This window comes from Protomyctophum parallelum (assembly GCF_964188405.1).
Source record: "Protomyctophum parallelum genome assembly, chromosome: 23".
In the NCBI taxonomy this organism is placed as follows: Eukaryota; Metazoa; Chordata; class Actinopteri; order Myctophiformes; family Myctophidae; genus Protomyctophum; species Protomyctophum parallelum.
In genome coordinates this window covers 7,506,303-7,527,853 of record NC_139715.1, presented here as the reverse complement: position 1 = coordinate 7,527,853, position 21,551 = coordinate 7,506,303, and the positions used below count along the sequence as shown (strand labels likewise).

The 21,551-nt window shown below is 42.4% G+C and overlaps 1 protein-coding gene across 1 annotated transcript; it reads right to left on the bottom strand.

The window, feature by feature from the left end:
• Positions 1-11,230: 11,230 nt before the first annotated feature.
• LOC310853863 (kinetochore protein NDC80 homolog) lies at positions 11,231-21,117 on the bottom strand (the record flags this gene model as incomplete). The annotated part of the gene is made up of 13 exons (XM_083758338.1): positions 21,035-21,117; positions 20,774-20,921; positions 20,087-20,256; positions 19,703-19,805; positions 18,800-18,893; positions 17,941-18,120; positions 17,459-17,664; positions 16,565-16,717; positions 16,179-16,268; positions 13,644-13,736; positions 12,850-12,980; positions 12,464-12,566; positions 11,231-11,401 (listed from the first exon to the last, which is right to left on the bottom strand). Exons 2-13 carry the CDS (start codon positions 20,867-20,869, stop codon positions 11,231-11,233), a joined length of 1,590 nt encoding a protein of 529 aa, XP_083614464.1. The 5' UTR covers positions 20,870-20,921; positions 21,035-21,117.
• Between the last annotated feature and the right edge of the window lie 434 nt (positions 21,118-21,551).

Below are 21,551 nucleotides of genomic sequence, written 5' to 3'. Positions count from 1 at the left end.
TGCCGAGAGCGGCCCGTCAAGACGAGGACATGAACCTGCATGTGTGTGTGTGGAAACACGTGTGTTTCTCCCCCCCCCCCCACACACACACACACACTTCAATCAGAAGAGCTGCTAATCTGGCCTGCTGGGCTCCGAGCAGCTGTCTTGTCTGTCTGATTAACCCCCCTATGGGGTAAGGAACGGGGAGGGACGAACGGAGGGGGAGGAGGAGGAGAGGGTCAGGGGATAAGGAATGACGGGAGAGAAGGGGAGGGTGGAGAGAATGAGAGGACGGATGAGTGGGAGGGATTGGCATGTTCTCTTCTCGTATACCTATACCTACATGCACACAAACACACGCACGTGCTCGTTACACAGAGCCAATTCAAAACATCTGTCTTTTTAACAAGGACAAAAAGAGGTTTAAATTACAGAGATCATCACAACACACAGCCATCTGATGACAGTGCTCCTCTAGTCTTAAAGGTGCTGACGGGTGACTTTTAGCGCCGTTGACGCAGCGTTCGTTGCCTGGACTGGTTTGCACGCTTTGATGTCAACCCCACAAGCTCTGGACTTGTTGACAAAGTAAATGGCCAAAAAGCAGCCGGCAAACAGTTACGCTTTGCCCAGCGGCACCCAAGAGTCCCACTACCCCCCACCCTCCAGCCAAAGGTTCTACGATTCAAACAATCTCCTATACACCACTGCTTAGCATCAGGGTCTCTAATAACTGGGGCTGGGCAATTAAAGGTATATTCAGTGATTTCACTCAAAAAACCTTAGGTTTCGTTTTTGGCTGTGGGACCCAGCCTTTCGTCCAATCAGGATAGAGAGTCAAAAACGAAACCTAAGGTTTTTTGACCCCCCAGGGGTTAACTGGGGACAGGGAGGAACTCCTTATATGGCCAGCACACTCTATAGTAGAGAGGATTATCACAACAAAACAAAAAAATAAGTGATATTTGAATTAAGTGAAATCACTGAATATACCTTTAACCAAAATGAAGGCTTGTATATAAACAAATTGACACGAATTATCTTTTCATAATGGACTAAATCGGTCTGAGTAGCCACTGAACTATAAATCCATCTAACTATAAATGCACCAAGTCTGTCTGTGTGTGTGTGTCTCCATATTTGGGCATGCCTGACAAAGAACTCCATATATGGACATAAAAAAGGGACAGATAATAGCTGCTGTAGAGACTCCAACGGGCACCACTCAAGTTTATTATTAATCTTAAGGCAATGAGAGAGAACGTCCTCCTCGTGAGAAGCAGAGGTGATGGATCGCACACAGTGGCAAGAGTCAATTTCATTTATTATTGAGGGGCGCCAGCCCCTTCTATAATACAGGTTTAATGTTTGTCTTAAAAACGCCCCTCACACAATTTGTATTTACTATAGCGGATGAGGGACGTTTCGGGCTATCCAGCCTTCGTCAGCCTCGACACTTATGAAGGCTGGATAGCTGAAAAACGTCTGTCTCATCTGCCAAATCTACAAGCTCCGACTGCTAATTGTGTCAAATGTTCGCCTACGACATGCCCAGAATAGGGTAGGGAAGCTATGGTTCATGAGGTTAACTGCATCTCTTCTTCATCCTGTCCTCAATCCCGGTTCTCATGCCCAGCTTGCTTCCTGCACATCTCTCTCTGTACATCATCATACCCACCGTCTGTTTCCATTTGCACCCGGACCTCATGCCTTCTGCTTACTTTTCCCCACTCTGACTTTATCCCTCCTTCCTTAAAGAACACACCCACCCTCTCTGCTATCTCTCTCCTTTCTGTCTCTCTCTCTCTCTCTGTACCCACTGTGGAGACAGGATGTTGATACAGACCGAGAGGGGGCTTTAACTGGGGGCCCCCGACTCCGTTTCACACTGCAGGGGCCTCTTGTGCTGCAAACAGGAAAACAGGCACAAGCTCGCTAGGACGCCAGGACCAGAGCCCCTCTCTTCCTGTGGGGTCAGCCCGGCTCATAGAACACCCCCTACCGCACCGCAGCGCTGAGTAAAGGCTACAATGGGAGTGAATATGTAGGTATATCATTGATAGGGCCATACTCTGCCCTATCAATAATGCAGCAGGTTATTTAAAAAGCCCCCCCCCCCCCCCCCCCCCCACAACACCTACTAGTTAACTATCTGTTAATGCTATATACCTTGTCATTTTGTTTTATCTAAATTTTATCATTAGAATTTATTTATTTAATTCTTTTTTTTTTTTTTAAGGAGATTAGGCCTGTAGCAAAGGACTATTTCGGAACGCACAGCAATATTTTTTATTTTGCTCCCAGGGGCCAGCAACTTCAAAAGTCATAACATTTCTATTAAGGGCCTTTGCCTATACTCCAAAGCCGTTTGATAAATCCATTTCAAAGTCTACCCACCGTCTCACGCAAACACAATCTGTCTAGAGATATTCAACAGCAGCAGGTCACCTGGAGTTCCTGTGCCCGGACGCCGGACACGAAATACAAAAGTGACTAAGAGTTCTCTAAAAGGTTTTTTGGGGGGCTCTCAACATGTATGGTTATTTGTAGGGGCCATGCACTGTACTGCAGGAGCTCCACAGGTTAAGTCAACATGTCCCCAAGAGGGAGGGGAGGGGCACGCCGAGCTCTGGCAGTTGAGTTACCGGTATTTGTCTGTGATAGTGATGCTTCTCTCGGCCTACACTGTCCCTGGGAGCTGTTCCTGGGACGGTGCCCTGCCATTGGTCCAGAAGGACAAGAGGGGGGTGTGAGGGAGAATGACATCAGCGCTTGACTGTAGCGTAGTCACACACACACACACACACACACACACACACACACACACACACACACACACACACACACACACACACACACACACACACACACACACACACACACACACACACACACACACACACACACACACACACACACACACACACACACACACACACACACACTTATCTTGTGGCAAGTGCCAAAACAGACCGTTATTCACAAATCCCTAGGAAAGATTCTTCTGGACTAGTCATTAGTGATTTTCCACTAAGGGAAATTCATCGTAAGAAATGTATGCCCAAATAGAAAGACATCTTTAACGAACCCCTAACTTGGGAGTTAAATTAAATCACCCAGGGTTTTTCCTGTGTATTTCACCCAGTCCCAAAACGAAATTGTTCAAAAGTGCAAAAATCCAGTAACTCATCTGTGACCGCAAAGTCCAAATCTTTAATCTCGACGTGAAAGCAACGTAGCCTCACACAACGGCATGGAATGGGACAGCCGTGCTTGCAAGCCTGCAACTGTGCTGGAAATGCTTTTGTTTTGGCCTTTGCTCACAGAGCTGAGGCGTTCTGGCATTCTCTCCACCCTCTTGGCTGGCAACAATGGCTGTAGTGTGTTCGAGCCTGCGAGGCCTGGGTGTCTCTCTGGAGGCTCAGAGGAGGCCTCTCAGACCCACAGAGTTCACTGTGACGCTGCCCGTTTACTGGAAGACGAACTATTACGAAAGTCTGACGTGTTGTTGCTCGTCGCCAACCGCCATCCCGGAGCGTCTTAGCAGCAAAACATAACTGCGCAACAAGCGTGTGAGACAAACAAAAGCCAAATTAGCCAATCGTAAGTATGCACAGGGGCACATGTTTAGACCCATACTTGCTTGTTGTTGATGTTGGGAGGATAATGTGAGGGGAAATGTTCTGACGAGTACAAGCATGTGCATATGGTGACAGAGCTGTCACCTCACGGAACGATAAAATCTGGCTTCGGGGCAACCAGGTGCATGCACTGGTGCGGTTACAACTAAACAGAAAGAAAGTGGAGTTTTGTACATCAGACACCAAGCACCTTCCTTTTGTTGCACAGGGACATGAGCCATCCAAGTGCACGCCATCTATACTAGTCCTACTGACTAACAAGACAGGCTGGCGGCAAAAGAAACACACACACACACACAATATGGTCCATTAGATTTGGTTCAGCGATGATCGAAACCATATTTGAAATGGATGGGAATTAGCAGTGGAGGACTAGTAGTGACACCATGGAACATGCATGGCTTCTCCTTCGTGACTAATAAAATGGTCTGCGATATACTGTACAACTACAGTTGAGCTGTTTAGCAGACGGATGCTCTTATCCAGATGAGATCAGCGTAAGCATGAACGCTATAGTCAACAAACAACAAGGTAAACAAATAGTCACATACTGTAAGTGGAGTACAAAGAGAACAATGTAATGGTTCAAATAAACTAGGATAATAGGTAAACATCAAAGCTAGCCGTCTAAAACTACATGTTATCTAAATAACAGACTTTAACATGTGGTCACATGAGGTCGGGTTTGATCCCCGGCCGGGTCATAACAAAAAGACCCAATGCCTCCCTGCTTGGCCCTCAGCATCAAGGGTTGGATTGGGGGGTCAGTCCCTGCTTGGCCCTCAGCATCAAGGGTTGGATTGGGGGGTCAGTCCCAGCTTGGCCCTCAGCATCAAGGGTTGGATTGGGGGGTCAGTCCCTGCTTGGCCCTCAGCATCAAGGGTTGGATTGGGGGAGTCAGTCCCTGCTTGGCACTCAGCATCAAGGGTTGGATTGGGGAGTCAGTCCCTGCTTGGCCCTCAGCATCAAGGGTTGGATTGGGGAGTCAGTCCCTGCTTGGCACTCAGCATCAAGGGTTGGATTGGGGGGTCAGTCCCTGCTTGGCACTCAGCATCAAGGGTTGGATTGGGGAGTCAGTCCCTGCTTGGCACTCAGCATCAAGGGTTGGATTGGGGGGTCAGTCCCTGCTTGGCACTCAGCATCAAGGGTTGGATTGGGGGAGTCAGTCCCTGCTTGGCACTCAGCATGAAGGGTTGGATTGGGGTGGTCAAATCAACTAATCAAATGCTTCCTTCAACGCGGGCGGCATGGCTGCGGCTCACCGCTCCAAGAGATGGGTCAAATGTGGAGGACAAATTTCACTGCGGTAACGTGTGTGACAAATACTAGGACTTTGACTTTGAGACTTACCGGTTTAGGCATCTCTGCTCCCCCTCTCCTCCTCCTTACACCAGACAGCCGAGAGGACAAATCCCGTCAGAGCACGGAGACAATACCTGGATCACACAGCCATAAGAAAGAGAGAGAGAGGAAGGAAATTATTGATTAGTTTGTCGTAAGGATCAATAAGGGAGCCGATGAAATCCAGCACACCATGGCCTGTCTAAAAAGCCAAGACTCATTTTAGACCATAAGACAGCTGGAATGAAAATGTTGTTACTTAGACGTATTCACTTTCAACAAAATGAATAGAAAATGAACAACAACAAAAAAAATGCTGAGAGCAAAATAAGAGAACAAACTTCTGAGTCAACACAGGAAGAAGGAATTGTGTAAGGAATTAGATCATCTGAAATGAGAAATGCCACAAAAGAAAGACTGTAATCCTATTCCAGCAACTGGTAGCAACTAAACAACGTCACAGAAACATCCCACCACCTCCCTGAGGCAGGAGAGAAACAAACTTCATGTCCAAGTCCAACATGCCTTTCCACTTTACTTCGGTAGACATGCGGCAACGATTGGGAAGAGTGTGCATGAGAAACGACCTTAACCTTAAATTACTCTGGGAAGAGAAAAGTGCATGACAGTCACAGCATAATCTGATAACTTCTGTAACCTGGCAGGCTGAATGGTTGACCAAGATTCATCCAAATATAGAACTGTCTCAACAGTCATTGAGGGCTGTCTGTATGAGACGAGTCCCACTGACAACATGTTTCATATCATATGCCTTCACTTAGTGTCCCTAAACCTCAGTGTTTTTTATATTAAATAGAATAGCATAACATTACCATTATTAAACATGACAAATGCACACATTGATTTAAAGCACTCTTGCACACAGACTAGACGTCTAGAATGTCAATGTGAATGTACACTGCCAAACATTGGCATAATGCTCGTTATAATTAAACTGTTAATTAGTTCGGTCAGATATTCAATGTTGATACATATTAGGCTAGTAATAATTCAAAGCATTATTGGTTGATAAGCATGTACTCTAGTACACATTGTTGATATACTGGTCCATTGTAAATAGTTATTTATAAGACTAAATAAATACATCGACTAGGATACATACATACTGTACATTCATTCGGAGTCCCATTGCAGATATTTTATTTAGTGCCAGTATCTAATCTAAGCTTAACTATACTTCTGCGTATGTTTAAACCTTGTTGCTGCAATGACAACAAATTTCTCTCTGGGGGGATCATTAAATCCTTGAATGCCATCATGGTAATACAATATGAACGAAAATGTCTCATCTTCCCCTCCATGTATACAACTCAATAACATAAATATTGAGGAGGCTTCCCATACAAAAAACAAACAAACAAACCAAGAAAATAATTAACGATGCATTTGTGTGGGTAGCAGCACTACAAACGCCCTGTTCGTGGAATCTCGTGCTTTATAATAATCATAACAAGTACAAGCCCCAAAATGCCTCCCCTCATAAGGACCTACAAAAAGGAACCACAAAACATCTCTATTTCGGTTCAAATTGTTCCCTCTGGCTACATGAAGGTTTTAATAAAGTTTGAATGAAGACATGTCGTGCAAGCAGTGCCACCCCACCACATTTTAAAACCCAGAACAGAACAGTGGTTCTCAAAGTTGGGTCCAAGCATAAGGACCCTCAGGTGGTTCAAAGTGGACCCTTAACAGCCAGGTCTGTAACTCTGTGTGTGCCAATGGAACCAAATGGAGCCTTATGGCGGTCCTTCTTGCATTTAAAAGAGCACCACCTCCCTAGAATAAACAACACAGGATGTATGCATACATAGCCATATATCCACGGGATGACCAGATGTCCCACTTTGCGTGGGACAGTCGCTCATTTCCAAGACTTTTCAGGCAGATCCCACACATTGAGACTCTGTCCCACATTGTGACTGGCAGGCATCAGTGTTCAAATGCCCTAATAGACAATGGAAGAGCTTTCTGTTGTAAAGCTCTCCCAATGCCTCTTTCCTGCAGGAAAATGTTAAACCTGTTAAAATAACACGAGAAATATCCTACACTGTAGACATCAGGATATTTATCATTTTGGTCATGGGTGGTATGGCCGACTTTGTACTGTAGACTCTATACAGTACCAAGTTGGCCATACCACCCATAACCAAAATTAGCATTTTAAAACAAAATGTGAGATTCCAGAGGGTTTAATAACAAAATGATAGGAAAAATTACCGGTAGGACTATCCGACTATGGTCGAATTCCACTCATAATATAATACAGTAGTTTTCAACCAGTGGTCCAGAGACCAGGGTTCATAACCAAAATAGACCCTTATAGATATTTAACTTTTGAGAGTGTAAAATTAAACCAAATAGACCCATCCGGGTCCATTTGGTTTAATTGCTAAACATATACATTACTTAATTTACAAGAAGTCTAAAAAAAATGAGAATGTAGAAGAATTGTTATTTTGATCAAAGCCTGGTATCTCTCCTATGGTAGCCTACTACATCAATACACCTTCGAATTAAGGACAAAATCTCACCCAACGACACAATATTCAAAGTTTGGGGTGTGAGACTCTGAATGTCATCAAAAGGTGGTCTGTGGCTCAAATGCAGAATAGATAATGGGACCTTTATATGAAAATGGTTGAAAACCAGTGATATAAGACGATACCACCTACTGTCTTGTAGCAGAGCTAGTAAGCATTTGCCCGCCTAGAATGAACTACCGTTACATTGCTGAACATGTAATATTAGGACTAGCCTACGTGTCGTTCACTGTGGTAAGGTTCACACATCCCGATTACAATCACACAAGACTCAAGACAGAGGACAGCATGTCATCATGAATATGAATGGAGTTCCGAATTCACATAGCCTCTATACGTGTTAAATCAACCCGGGAGGGGGTTAGTTTTTACTGACAGTTTCAAGCGGTGACTCACAAGCCACACGTAACGTTATAGCCCGCGATCAATCATATGTATTGATTAAAAAATGAAGCGACATTGAAAGAAAGCTCGCAGAAGAATCCCCAGGCTTTTACAGCCTTGAGACCGTATGGATCACAGCGGCGACAGCGGTGTCGTTTAAACATAACATAACGGAATATAAACCAGGCGTGTTGTTTATAGACTCGGGCGTGTGGTGGGTGGGTGGGGGGGTTTAAAAGTTTTGAAGCCACGATGAATGAGAAATGTTTGGTCATTAAAAAAAGCATCATTCTGTATCATCAAGATCACGAGAGAAAGAGGGCAAACTATAACTCCGCCTGGAACACCATCCGCCCAGGTCGAAAGAACTGAAGACGCGTTGAAGATCACATTATTTATAGCCCATTTTACACATTTGTGTTATATATAATAAATAAAATGTGCGTGTGTGCGCCTGCCCTGTGGGGGCCGAACGAACACGAGGATATATCCGCTATTGCATCAAAGTTGCAGAGAGAGAGAGAGGGGAGAGAGAGAGAGACTCACCGCTATTAAAACGTTTTCTCTTTCTGGCTGATATAGTTGGAACGATGATCCCCAACTGGGTTTGGAATTTAAACACAGTTTTCTGCTCTTATTTCATCCGTCCTGGTCGAGACAAATCCAATCCCCCCCCCCCGGGCCGGGCCGCAGGCATGGACGGAAAGCCCCCTCGTAGAGAGAAGAATGATGATGATGATCCACTAGTGTCACCACCGACCGTTCGGATACAATATGGCTGTCTACTCTGAACGCTGCTGGGGCTGGGCTGCTGGCTAGAGTAGTGTAGTGAGTGACTGGGTGGTTGGTGGGTTCAGTTGGTTGGTGGAGACTGAGAGAGCGGGGGGGGGGGGGTAGAGAGAGAGAGAGAGAGAGAGAGAGAGAGAGAGAGAGAGAGAGAGAGAGCTGTGCAGGCGTGGTTGGTTCAGTTCAAAAAGTAGAGAGGGTTACGAGGCATGGATGATGCGCTGCTCACTGGCTCCCCCTACTTGCTGCACAGACAGTGCACACTAGCCTGGCTAATAGGCTAAAGTGCACACTGCAATATTTCCCCTTCATAAAAACGTCTGGGTTTCCGTACGTAGAGAGGCCTAACTGTTTTGTGACTTTGCTTTTTTACTTGTGATATCCGCTGTTTAATTTTCTTCTTATATTGTCAACAAAATCTCTGCAGCCTAGTTTATGTCTAATGTGATGGAGTCTGAGGAAGCAAATTGTGATTGGCCAGAATGAGATCGATGTATGATGATAAGAGCACCCCTAACTTCACACTTTTTTAAATAGTCTATTCTGGCTTATTTGATTGATTGATTGAAATAATATTAACAGTTTGCAGAATTACAGTACATTTCAAGCACAAACTCAATACAAAGACTGTTAACTGTGAGTGGACGACCCAATTAAGCATATACACTTGTTTACAAGAGGGTCCACGTCCACGACCTTGTTCAATTCATCAAAACATTTAGAACAGAACAGGAATTCGTCATAAAGGAGGTAAATAGGAAAAAGAAACATACAGTGAGGGGGAAAAGGGGTGGGGGGCGGATTCAGATTTTTGGGACCAGTTTCGAATTGCAGCCGTCCGTAGGTGCCCTTTGAGAGCGGTTTTGAAGGAGTCAAGGGATTTACATGTCTTAATGACTGTTGGTAGGGCGTTCCACATTTTGGTGGCATAGGAGCGAAAATAATAGACACTGCAATGCTCTCTCTCTCGCTCTCTCTTTCTCTCTCTCTGACGACATCAACATTCTTACAGCTAAGCTGATTTTTTTTTATTTTTTTTTTACAATTATTTCATTGATTCTAAATGTTCTAATATGAGAAATAAGGTAAAATAAACATGGGGCGAGATATCCGTGCTTGGGGCGAGATATCCATGCTGTGGGCGAGATATCCACGCTTTGGGGGCGAGCTAGCCACGGCTTGGGGCGAGCCGCCCTCACTTTTCGAAATTCCGGGGCGAGCTGCCTTCACTTTTTGCGGGGCGAGTTGGCAAAGGGGCGAGATCATCCGAGATGACATGTTACCCACACACACGCGCGTGCACGCACGCACACACAAACACACACACACACACACACAGGATCTCCGAGTGTTTGGTGGGAAGTGCCTGGAATATCTTGATGGCATTCCAGAATCTGACACCGCTCCATAAAGTTGACCACAACTTTCAAAATAAATAGAAAATGTTTCATGCTATCTTTGCACCAACTAGCCGACTGTCTTTAACATAGACGTGTCTACTCAGTCTATTGAAAGCCCTGATTGAACGTGATTGATGCAGCAGCTCCTGTCAACGTTGTATGGACGTCTGGCTGGGACGGCCGGCGACCTGGATGTTCTGGGTTGTGGTGGTGGTTTGGTGAGAGGTCTGTTTGACGTCGTATGGACGTCCCGTTGGTTATGTGCTCAGGACGTCTTTGGGGTTGGTTGGCGTTTACCGAGAGGTCTGTTTGACGTCGTATAGACGTTGTATGGACGTCCCGTTGGTTATGCACTCATGAGGCAGAGAGAGACAGATCTGTTGAAAATATGTCACTTTGTGCAAATTGAATTGTAGATTTTTGATTTGTATTAAAAATTAACGTTTGTGATTATTTAAAACAGTTAAGTTTTAAATAATATTTGTTGTGAGGACTGGTGGGATTTGAACATAGAACCTCTGTCATGACTGTTATTAGCCTTCTGAATGCCTGTGGGTAAGATTGCTTGCAACATTAAGATTTTAAAGACAACAGTGCCATCTAGTGGTCACATCGAAAACGTACAGGTTTATCATCTTTAAAAGAAAATCACACCCGTGACTTGAGGGGTGCTCTCATCAGAGCCATAGAGTAAGACAGTTACAACATTGAGGGAGCAGAAAACAGCCCAGTCACGTGGATCATGTACTTGCGCGAGCCCATAAACTTCCGGTGTCCCTATTCACCAATAGAAGTATGTAGAAGAGCCACCATTGGACTGGTCCCATGAAGTGAACGTAACTCAGTCTTAATCAATGGCTCTTATGATACATCATCTGAATTTGCTACATAAACAAAAAAAGTTTCCTGGTTTTAATGGTTTAAGAAATCCATAGTATAAAGTGACAGACAAAGAAAAACACATCCAAGGCGCTCTGATCACATTAAAAATCCTTTATTGCTGGGGATTCTCACAAATACAATTCTTCAAATGGATCTGTGCAGTTCTATGACTGAATGTACAAATCGAACAATTTTAATACATTTAACATCTTTGGGACCTCGATCTACTGTGAAAGTCTGCGTTTATTTCAATTTACTTTTCTCCCATGAACTGTGAAGAAGCCTCAGCTTTGTCCCATTGAGCATACAAAGCATCAGCCTTTTCCTTGAAGGAGTCAACCATATCCTTGATCGGCTGGATCTGTTGTTCCGCTGTCAATGCCGACATGCCATGGATTTGTCTTTTCTGATTCTCCGTGAATTTCTGTTGATTGGAAGGGGTACAAGATCTCAGCTTAGACAAAGATAAGTTATAAAACCATGATTAAATACGCCATTTTGCAATGTTCAAATTTAACTTCCTACATGTAAACCATTGGATAATCATTTCAGCAATGCTTGTAATTTTCTTAAAAAACAATCTCACTGACCATGTTAAGTATAAATTAAGGCTTAAGTGGTTAAGGTAGAAGTTAATTAAATAACATTTGTTGTCCAAGTAACAAGTCAATGAACGGAAAAGAAAGATTGTTTCATACTGAAAAAAGCCAGTCACTGGGGATCTCTTTGGTGTGAACAGATCTACACCATCTAGTCCAGTGGTACTGGAGTGGGGGTCTGGGGTCCCCAAATTATTTGATAAGCATCACGATCAGCTTTTTCTGATTTCACAATTGCCATTTTGAACATTATACTTATGGGGGCCCCTGGCACAACATTTTCAGATGGGGTGCATAATGCATATTCATTTGGGGGATGGGGGTCCTCAACATGAAAATGTTTGAAAACAACTGAAATAGTCTAGATCTGTGTACCATCTAGTCCAGTGCTACTCAACTGTGGGCTTAATATATCTGCAGCCCGTCATGGCCATACCAATTCAAATTAAATAATATTTAATTTGATTGTTTTGAACAAGATTGTAGGCATTTTATCGTTTGATCCAAGAGAAAGTGATATGGCCTTATGTCAGCCGAGTATTACTTATTCACCTGTGATAATCTGTTCATCATTATGTTCTCTATGTGAATGAAGCCTGATTTTGTAACGTCATCATTAATCACAAGGTTTTTGTTCAGTGAGGTTTGGCCTTGGATGGAAATGTGGCTTTTTACTGTGCAGTCCTTAATTTTTAGACTACGGTAGTCGTGTAGTCCGTTTGTAAACGACTCAAAAATACTGAAATTTTTAGCTTGCGGCCCTTGGACTTTTGCAATTTTGCCGAGTGCCCTCTGAGCCATCTAAAGTTGAGTAGCCCTGATCTAGTCTAACGGTTCAGATAGTGTCAAGTCATTAAGTTAGCTATAGTTCACATGTTGTACTGTACCTCCAAAAGAGCCACGTGTTCGGCAGCAGCGTATAAAATAGTGGACAGGTTGTTACGCACTGTTAGTCTCTCTTCAGTGGTCTCAATCTGCACCAGGTGGTACCTAGGGTAGAGAAGTCTAAAATCAGAGTTGGGTGTAAACACCAAAATAAACTACCTTGGAAATATAATATACTGCAATTACAAACATCTCCTCCACAACAATCAGTTAACCCATTTAGAGGTTTATAAAAAAATAAAAATAAAGATCCTGTTGCTAATGTATACACACACCACAACATCCACAATGACACAGAAGCTTTCCCAGTTTTAGAGGTACAGACTTTCCTAATCTTAAAGGGTTAAATGCAATAGGTTTCGACAGTAAATAGTGAGAAAACACCAACTGTTGCTTTGTGGCTTTCAGTTTCTGGACAGCTTCATCATGGCCACTTGTAAGCATTTTCTGCAGGAGTTCCTCCTGGTGTTCAATAGACTCCTTCTCCACTCTCAATTTCTGCTCCTCATATTCCATCTCCTACACACACACAGGTTATAATAGTTAACTAAAACTAACTAAAAAACTAATACTAAAATTAAAAAAAAATTAGTTAACTGAAACTAAAAATAAATTAAAAACGATAACTAAACTGAAACTGTATTGTGTGTTCACAAAAACTAAAACTAACTGAAATTATAGAAAAAATACCCTTAGTTATAGTTTTTATCAATATTTATATGCATTTCGGAAATTCATAATATAAACCTTTTAAATTAATTCGATTAATTTCCTCATTTCTCCAACAAGTTTTACGGCTGTTTTCAGCACCGTACGGCAGCATGTAGCCACACTTTAACTAAACTAAAACTAAACTAAAACTAAGCATTTCAACAAAATAAAAACTAGCAAACCCGCTCTAAAAACTAACTAAAACTAACTGAATTAGAAAAAAACAAGTCAAAACTAACTCAAACTATAATGAAAAAACCAAAACTATAACCTTGACACACACACACGATTGATATTAAATCAAAGTGAGACCCAAAGAACCAATTTAACCAGACAGCGATGCATCAGAACAAACAGCACGGTTTTGACTTCCTTGTTCCCACAGAGGACCCACTCTCACACACCAGGGTGACAGACAGCTACGAGACCATTTAGGGCCTTCACAACATTATACACTCGCACACACTTTACCTGCATGTCATGTTCCAGATCTTTATCGTGTTTGCCGTTGTTCTCTCTCAGTAGCTTCAACTCCTTCGTCTTGTGTAGGATTTGGCCTTCCGTCTGAGACAACCACATTTAACATGATTAATATCTGGCTGGTACATTACAACCACATTTAAACTTAACAGATTGAAACAAGTTTTGATTTAACACAATTTAAACCATTTTGGACCGAGGACAATTCTAAAAACACCTTCTAAATCCTGACCCAAGTTCTGAAAAAAACACTTGTATAGCATCAATGTTTGAATACTGTACAGAACATTTTCAGACCATGTCCCAATATATGATTTGTAAAACGTTGTGAAAGGGGAACCGCGCAAACTTGCATCGGCCTACCCCTGTACTAGACAGGGATAAAAGTCTGTGTAAGAGAAAAATAAATCAAATTAATAATAACATCAATTTTTGGGTTGGTAAAAAAGGTGTTTTCCCAAAGTTGCCTTTACCGAATGTGTGTGCCAATCCATGCGTCATGGATGGAAGCAGCTTTTGAAGTTCTGTTGTATTATATTGCTAGTCTGGTCAATCAATTCAAATACATACATCTTGAACTTACATGGTCACATGGTGCATAGAAGTGTGTTAAAGTTAAAAAACCCAGAGGAAGACAATTATAGGCACGTAGCCTTCAGTAGTCCATTATGCACCTTGCATAAGATTGCAAGCGAGAATAAAAGTCAATTAGGCTACAAGAGACAACCCATTGGTTTGGCAACTGGATACAGGACATCTGGGCACCTCGACATCTGGCATTTTATCAAAAAAATGAAAGAAAATATTTACATTCACTGCAATGACATGTGTTGAAACCTTTACGTGTAGTGAAACAGATACACAGCCCAGTGTTCACATCAAACATCACCACTCAACGTAACGCAGCAGAGGCTGCAAAAGTGTACTAGTTTCCTCATGCAGATCGGCTACTTTCGCCGTTTGATAACTTTGATTTGTCCTAATGTTTGTTGTTCGTAGACCAGGGCAGGCAGTGTGGTTGCTTGAGCCCTGAGCAGCACGCATGCAACTAGGAGTCCGTGCACACACGGGCGCTCGCTCGTTATTAATTAAGCGGCAGACAAAATTATTATTATTATTATGAGGATCGATTGGCACTTTGTTGCCCCCCTGAACCACTCACATCACCAGCATAACAAGCCTGCTGTGTTGTGACTGCTTCGGTCATGTCATTCACACCACAGCCATCTACTGTACACGTACATACCCCCTTAATATTAGTTGCGGAACTACACCAATCTCATTAATGCACCCTACAAACCCTCCGAGCTCAGATCAGCAGACTCAGGTAAGCTGGAAGTAGCCTCCCTAAACACACCGGGACAACGCTCCACACGGCCCAAACTCTTCTGGCTCCAAAACTATGGAATGCATTTCCCATTGCAATCAGAACTGCAGCTTCGCTCTCAATCTTCCGCCAGTCTGAAAACACACCTCTTCAGACTCCATCTTAGCCCATAGCACTTTGCCGTAGTACTTAACCTAGCCTAGACCTCCTACAGGCGTATGAAAAGGCTCAACCATCTTAGATAGCATTTTTAAACTGACTCAGAGCCGTTTATTGCGAACGCAGTGAGCCACTTACTATGACAGCAAGGGCTGAATGTCTGTGTGTGTGTGTGTGTGTCACGCTGTTACACCACCGGCCCGCCACCAGAGGGCGCAGCTGTAGCACACACACACACATGCGCGTCTTACTTGTGTAGTTTATTTTGACTCTGGGAAGTGTAGTTCTTTTGGGATGCTAAGCAAAAGCTACACTACTGAGTTTTGACCGCACACTTACGCCCGTAGCTTATGCATGATATGCATTACCATGCTTTTTTATTCTCCGTTCTTGCTTAATGTAAGTGGCTCTGGATTAAGAGCGTCTGCTAAATGCCTAAATTGTAATGGTCCTATGAAGTCCTCAGGACGGAAATCCGTCCTTTGGTATATAGGTTTTTACTGGCATAAAATATTGCCCATGTACACACCATACCATTAACGTCCTATACATTATGCTTTATGTCAAACTATGGTGTTCATGATTCTGAATTTCAATTAGTTTTGCACTAAACACTCCTTGGGCTAAAAACTGCCATAGCCACTTGACCTCATCACATTTGTGATGACGGCTATGGCCGTTTTTAGCCCAAGGTGTATTTTGTGCAAAACTAAATGCTTGGAATGGGTTCAGAATCATGGGGGAAAACTAGTTTAACACTCACAGGCTACTTAAAGCAAAATGAAATTTTGACATTTTGCCTTATAGGATGTTAAGTATGGTCACATATAAACCCCTATAAAAGAAATTGCTCAATACCAACAGCCGGTCAAGTGGATTCATGAATGCATGTATATAGACAATATTTTAGGCCAATTAAAATAACTATACATCAAATTTCCCACTCCACACCCCCAGCTGCCAGACTACTAGTTCAAATAGTATTACTTCTCTTCCTCATTCTTGGTGGTTTAATATTTACCACGTAATAACGTGATTACCTCCTCATTAGTCGCCTGTAGACTGAGCTTCTTGTTGGCCATTTGCTCACTCTCTCTCTCCACGTCAGCGATCATTTTCTTCAGTGGCAACTAAACATGACAGAATGACTAGATAAATAATTATGTAGCATACAATAAATCTAAACATGCATCATACAAACTACACATCTTGGCTTACTACAATTATGCAATCTCTGAATGCCATATAGTCTGGAACTACACCTCCCGAAAGCCAAGTGAGGAAGCTCAATATTACTTTATTTGTAGTAAAAATTAAAAAAATAACACAAATGTAAAGGCCGTTCAATAGCACAGGTAAAAAAGACAAAAACGATGGTGGCTTTTACCAGACAATCAATATGGATTCAGATCCATAAGTTACATACCTGGATCTGTGCTTTGTACTTGACCATAGCACCGGGTTGATCCATGGATGTGGTCTGTATCTCAAAATCATGTCCACAGGCATTCTCTGCAGATGCTGGGATCAACTTTAGCTTACGGGCCATCTTATGGTACTCCGACACTCTCAAGAGAACCTGTGATGGGGAAGCAATTTTGACTAACGATACCATTAACACCAGTAAGACGCCCTGAGGGAGAGAAGCGATCTCACCCTAAAGAGCAAGGTTGCACTGAAACAGAGCTTCTTAATACGGCTCAGTTGAGAAGCGTTGAGAAACCAATAGTTAAACTATTACCCAATATGGTGTCAGTGAGGTCAGATGAAGAGTTACTGGCAGTCTCCATATATGCAGATCTAGTATGTCAAACCATGATATATTATATGGCTATCCTGGGTTTGATGAGGTCAGTGTTGTTTATTTGTTTATTTGGATCCCCATTAGCTACTACCTTAGTAGCAGCTACTCTTCCTGGGGTCCACATATAAAATACATTATAATTACATCATATTAAATACATTTTACAAGACTGTAAGAAAGTACAAAAAATATATAACTAAATATAAAACAAGTGATTAATAAATATAACATCGCAAACCATGAATACAATTTCAGTTTGAGTAGCAACGTTCAGTATGAAACATTTTAGAGATGGGAAACGTAAAAAGACCTTGTGCTGAATGTCTGGTATTGTACATGTGTCTAATTTGCGATTGTTAATTGTTCAGTTTAATAGAATAATTTAACGGCAATGAAACTATTAACTATTAACATGGCTAATATACATTGCTGTGCAGCACCACAAAGGCATTGAGGTTTGTATCTAAATGAGCACTGAGGATTTCACTGTGTGTACTCTTGTGAGTGTATACGCACCCGTTCCTTTATCTTGGCCAGACCCATCTCTTCCTGCCACGTGTGTTGCTCTGCCTCCTCTTGGGTCTTGCAGAGGATGGAGATTTCCTTCTGGAGCTCCATCTTCTCCCGGTTGAGCCTCTCCACATCAGCTGGAGTGTAATTCTGATTATCCAGGAGGTGCTGCAGTCTGGCCCCCTCCTGGGTCAGAGAATCAAGACGGTGGCCTGTGAAGGTAGAGTGGGAAGGATGGCTAAGACACACTATCTTACCGTTTCAGTAGGTGGGGACGGAACTAATTATTTAAACTACAGTTCTTTTGCTTGCCGACTAGGGTACACATCCAGTTATCAAATGAACCCTAGTGTCAGTATATTCTTGCCATCATCATGGGTGAACAAACTGAACATTTGACAGAAATGGATTATCTACCACCATCCCAACACAATGCAATTTGAGCTTGTGTCAAGCGACAGGCTAGGTACAAATGGAAGCAAATTTACCAACAGCCTGCAGCTCTTCAGCCAGTCCGGAGTCCTCCCTTTCCAGACTAGTCATGAAGGTCTTAAGCTCACTAAGGTAGGTGAGCATTTTCTGGAGTTCTGTCTGGAGCTGATCCTTCTCGAGTCTCATCTTCATGAGCGGATCCTGGTGGTGAGAGTTCTGATTAATCTCTAAAATCTCTGTAAATGTTCTGCACAAAAAGTTAGGAGTCACTGTTTGCACCAAAAGCATGTACCGAGCATCAGTCTGAAATCATGGGTGCTACACACATGACATATTCTTACAAAAGGCATGGATTGAGATGTTACCCTTTTGTGCCACCTCTGGCACCTACATTTCCCAGCGGGATCAATAAGGTATCCGTCAGTGGCATCATCAAAAGTAGTCTCAAGTCTACAACATGCAAATGAGATCCAAGGCACTCTGTTGCAGTAACATTTAAAAAGACTATATTTTAATGGCTTCAGCTCAGCTATAACCTTCCTGAAAACATTCAATTTCTATGAATATGTCCCGAGGTCCATTATGTAAAATTAGGCTTAGGATATTTATTTACAATTTCTAACGGCACTGGTGGAGCACTGTAAAGGTGCGTGAATTCAAAATACCAACCAAATGTTTCTCCTTCTCCAGCTGATCCACCTGTTCAGTCAGTGATGTGAATGTTTGCTCCATTGACATCAGCTGGGCCTCATCCACACTGTATGCCTTTTCTAATGACACAAGCAGACAAAACTGCAATCAATGTTTTCTTAGAAAGAACTGACCTGTACAACAAACTGTCAAGTTCACTAAAATAACTGTTCAAATAATTGCATGTTTCTTCTTAAAGATGTGCAACATCCCCCAAATACTTACTAAGTTCTGACAGGATTAGACAATCCTCCTCTTCAAATGAGTCTGCTCCCTGCATGAACTTGGTGTATGTGTCAGCAACCATGTCTACACACAGCTATGAAAGACATTCAGAGAACAAAAATGAGTGATCTTGTCATTTAGAACTAAAAAAACATCCATCTAACAGATATTTAAAGCTATAAAAATGTGTTTGATTACTTGGTATTGTATTACATTAATGGTTACCTTGCTACACTCAACAAATTCTCCAGTTTCTTCAGAAAAATCCTTGCGCATGTCCCCACTCTCAAGACCATGGGAGATCTGACAGAAATAGAACATTTTAAATGTTATCGAGATCTGACATAGACAGCACATTTTAAATGTTATTCATGCCAGTACATATTCTTAGTTGTGTGACGGTGTTGCACTGAGAATAAAAGCAGCTCTTCTGCAATGCATTGTCGAGATCTGACAATCATTCAAAAATGACACCAGCCAAAAATAAGTCACCCAATGGTATGTAGTTGGGAGTTTCTAGTGTGTAATGTAATCCAATACATCTTAAAATACTGCAGGCAATCCTTTTCTTTGTGACGTCGAGGGTAAAATGGCCTCTGTCAGAACGTACAGGTTTGTGAATGCCATGCAATTCAGCATAGCACGCTGCCATTCTTATGCGGCATTTTGCTTTGCAGTCGCTATTGTGCAGCCATCTGCTGAAGGGAGACAGCTCACTCCTTAGCTACAAAAAAAACTATTTTCTAGTTGAGAACACCCACGATTACTTGCAAAAGTCTTCAGCAATTAGTTGCCTATAAATTACTACATTTCTGGCAACTAGTTAAATAAGCGATTTGATTATGACTAATCAGTGAACTCCTAGCGACACCAGTGCACATTGAAGTATATAGCAAGCCTTACTTTGACCGTGTCAATGAGCCAGATGAGAGCTCCAAGCAGCTGAGGCCATGTGTGTGGAGCTCCAACAGAATACATGGAGCTCTTTGACAGAGGAATGGTGTACCTTAAACCACAAAGAGACAAAGACGGTCAGCGGAACGGTATATATTAAACCACAAAGAGAAAGATGGTCAGAGCAGAGTTCAAGCAAATCTGGCAAGCCGCCCATTAGATTTTGAGTTACAGAATATTGTATGCAACCGGAAATCTTTGCCAAAGGCCTTGAATCAGTAGGGTTCAATCGTATTAGTAAATATAATAAAATCTAAACACTCCCTTTAATACTGGTATATAGGCAAACAATTTTTATACATGTGTAGAAGTATGATGGCATTATTCAATTACCCAAGGTCTCTCAGCAAACGAGGTACCTCCTCCTCAACTTTGGATTTGGGCAGCACAAAGGTTGGGTCCAGCTGTTGAAAAAGGAACTCAAACGCTTTGAGGAAATCCTTGGTAGAGGGAGACTGGAACGTTTTGGTGGACACCTCTCCATATGAGTTTTCTGAGAGGAACTAGAAATAAAAAGACAATCAAGATACACAGAACCAAAGAAATCCTGAGGCTGAAAAGGCTTGAATGTACAGGTCCAAGACATGGTCTTAGGCCCTAGGAAGTAAAGTCACTTCCAGAAGAGGCTAGGCCAAGTCTTTCTCAGCTGGCACAAGAGAAGAGACACTTCCTTGACCCCAGGAAGAATAGAGGCAGTGACTAATGGGGGATCTAAAATAAAAAATAAACTTCCTCTTGAATGAGCAAAAGAGGTTAGTTTTCCCCACACAGGGGACCCAGGAATCCTAAGTGTTAAAAAAAAATGCAGAGTATTTCCCCATTTGTTCTTAGTTTCTAGTTACTTGGCAGAAAAAAAAACAAAAAAAACATTAACCATATGAAAGACAGGGAAACCCCAATACTGAACACCCCATCAAGTATGACCACTATCAGAATACAGAGTTTAAAACTCTGTACACAAACCTTTAACAAAAACATCCTCCCTCCACCAATGGAGGTAATGAAGAGTTCATATAGTACCTCACACAGCTTCCTGACGCACTGCTGCACGTAGGACTTGTCGTGCAGAGGTCTGGGGTCCTTCATTTTGTCGGCTGTTCCCAATGCTCCAAACATGCTGTTGCGTCCTCCGATGCTGCTTTTACGGTTTAGACCTACTCCACTAGCCCTGTAGTGATCAAGTTCACATTAAATCATTGTAATGGATAAGTAGGTGCAAATCCAAAATGTTATCATTGAATATTAAGTCTAGTATAATTTTCTCTTTTGTGAGTTACATACCGAGCGCCAAAGAAGGTGGTTTTCTTCTCCGAGGTCCCAGACTGGGGTTTTCCGAGGTTGAGCTTTCCATAAGAGGGTTGTGCACTACTGTAAATAAATTAAACCCCAACTGATGAATTGATAACACACAGGGGCTAAAAAAAATATACCTAAATGGGAGCAGTGTAAATTATGTTGACACAATCCATTTCGAACGCTTCTAAAGAAATCAAAATTAAAACACATAATGTAAATGTCCATACACCGTTTTAACTGGGCACATAAATTCAAGTTCATATGTAGCGGGATCCTAGTAATTTTCCAGCTTAACAGCCTGCTTAGTGCTTAATGTCTGACACAACTCCATGAATATGGCAAATACTATATAGCTTGTAACTTCACTGATGACGTAGGCACCACCATTGTTAAGGTTCCTTCGGGTATGGGACATTATGCACAAAAACACAAATAGAAATAATGTTAAGCTGTGAATCATTTTCTTACTAGTAGAAACTTTTGAGGACCCCCAGGGCCAAAC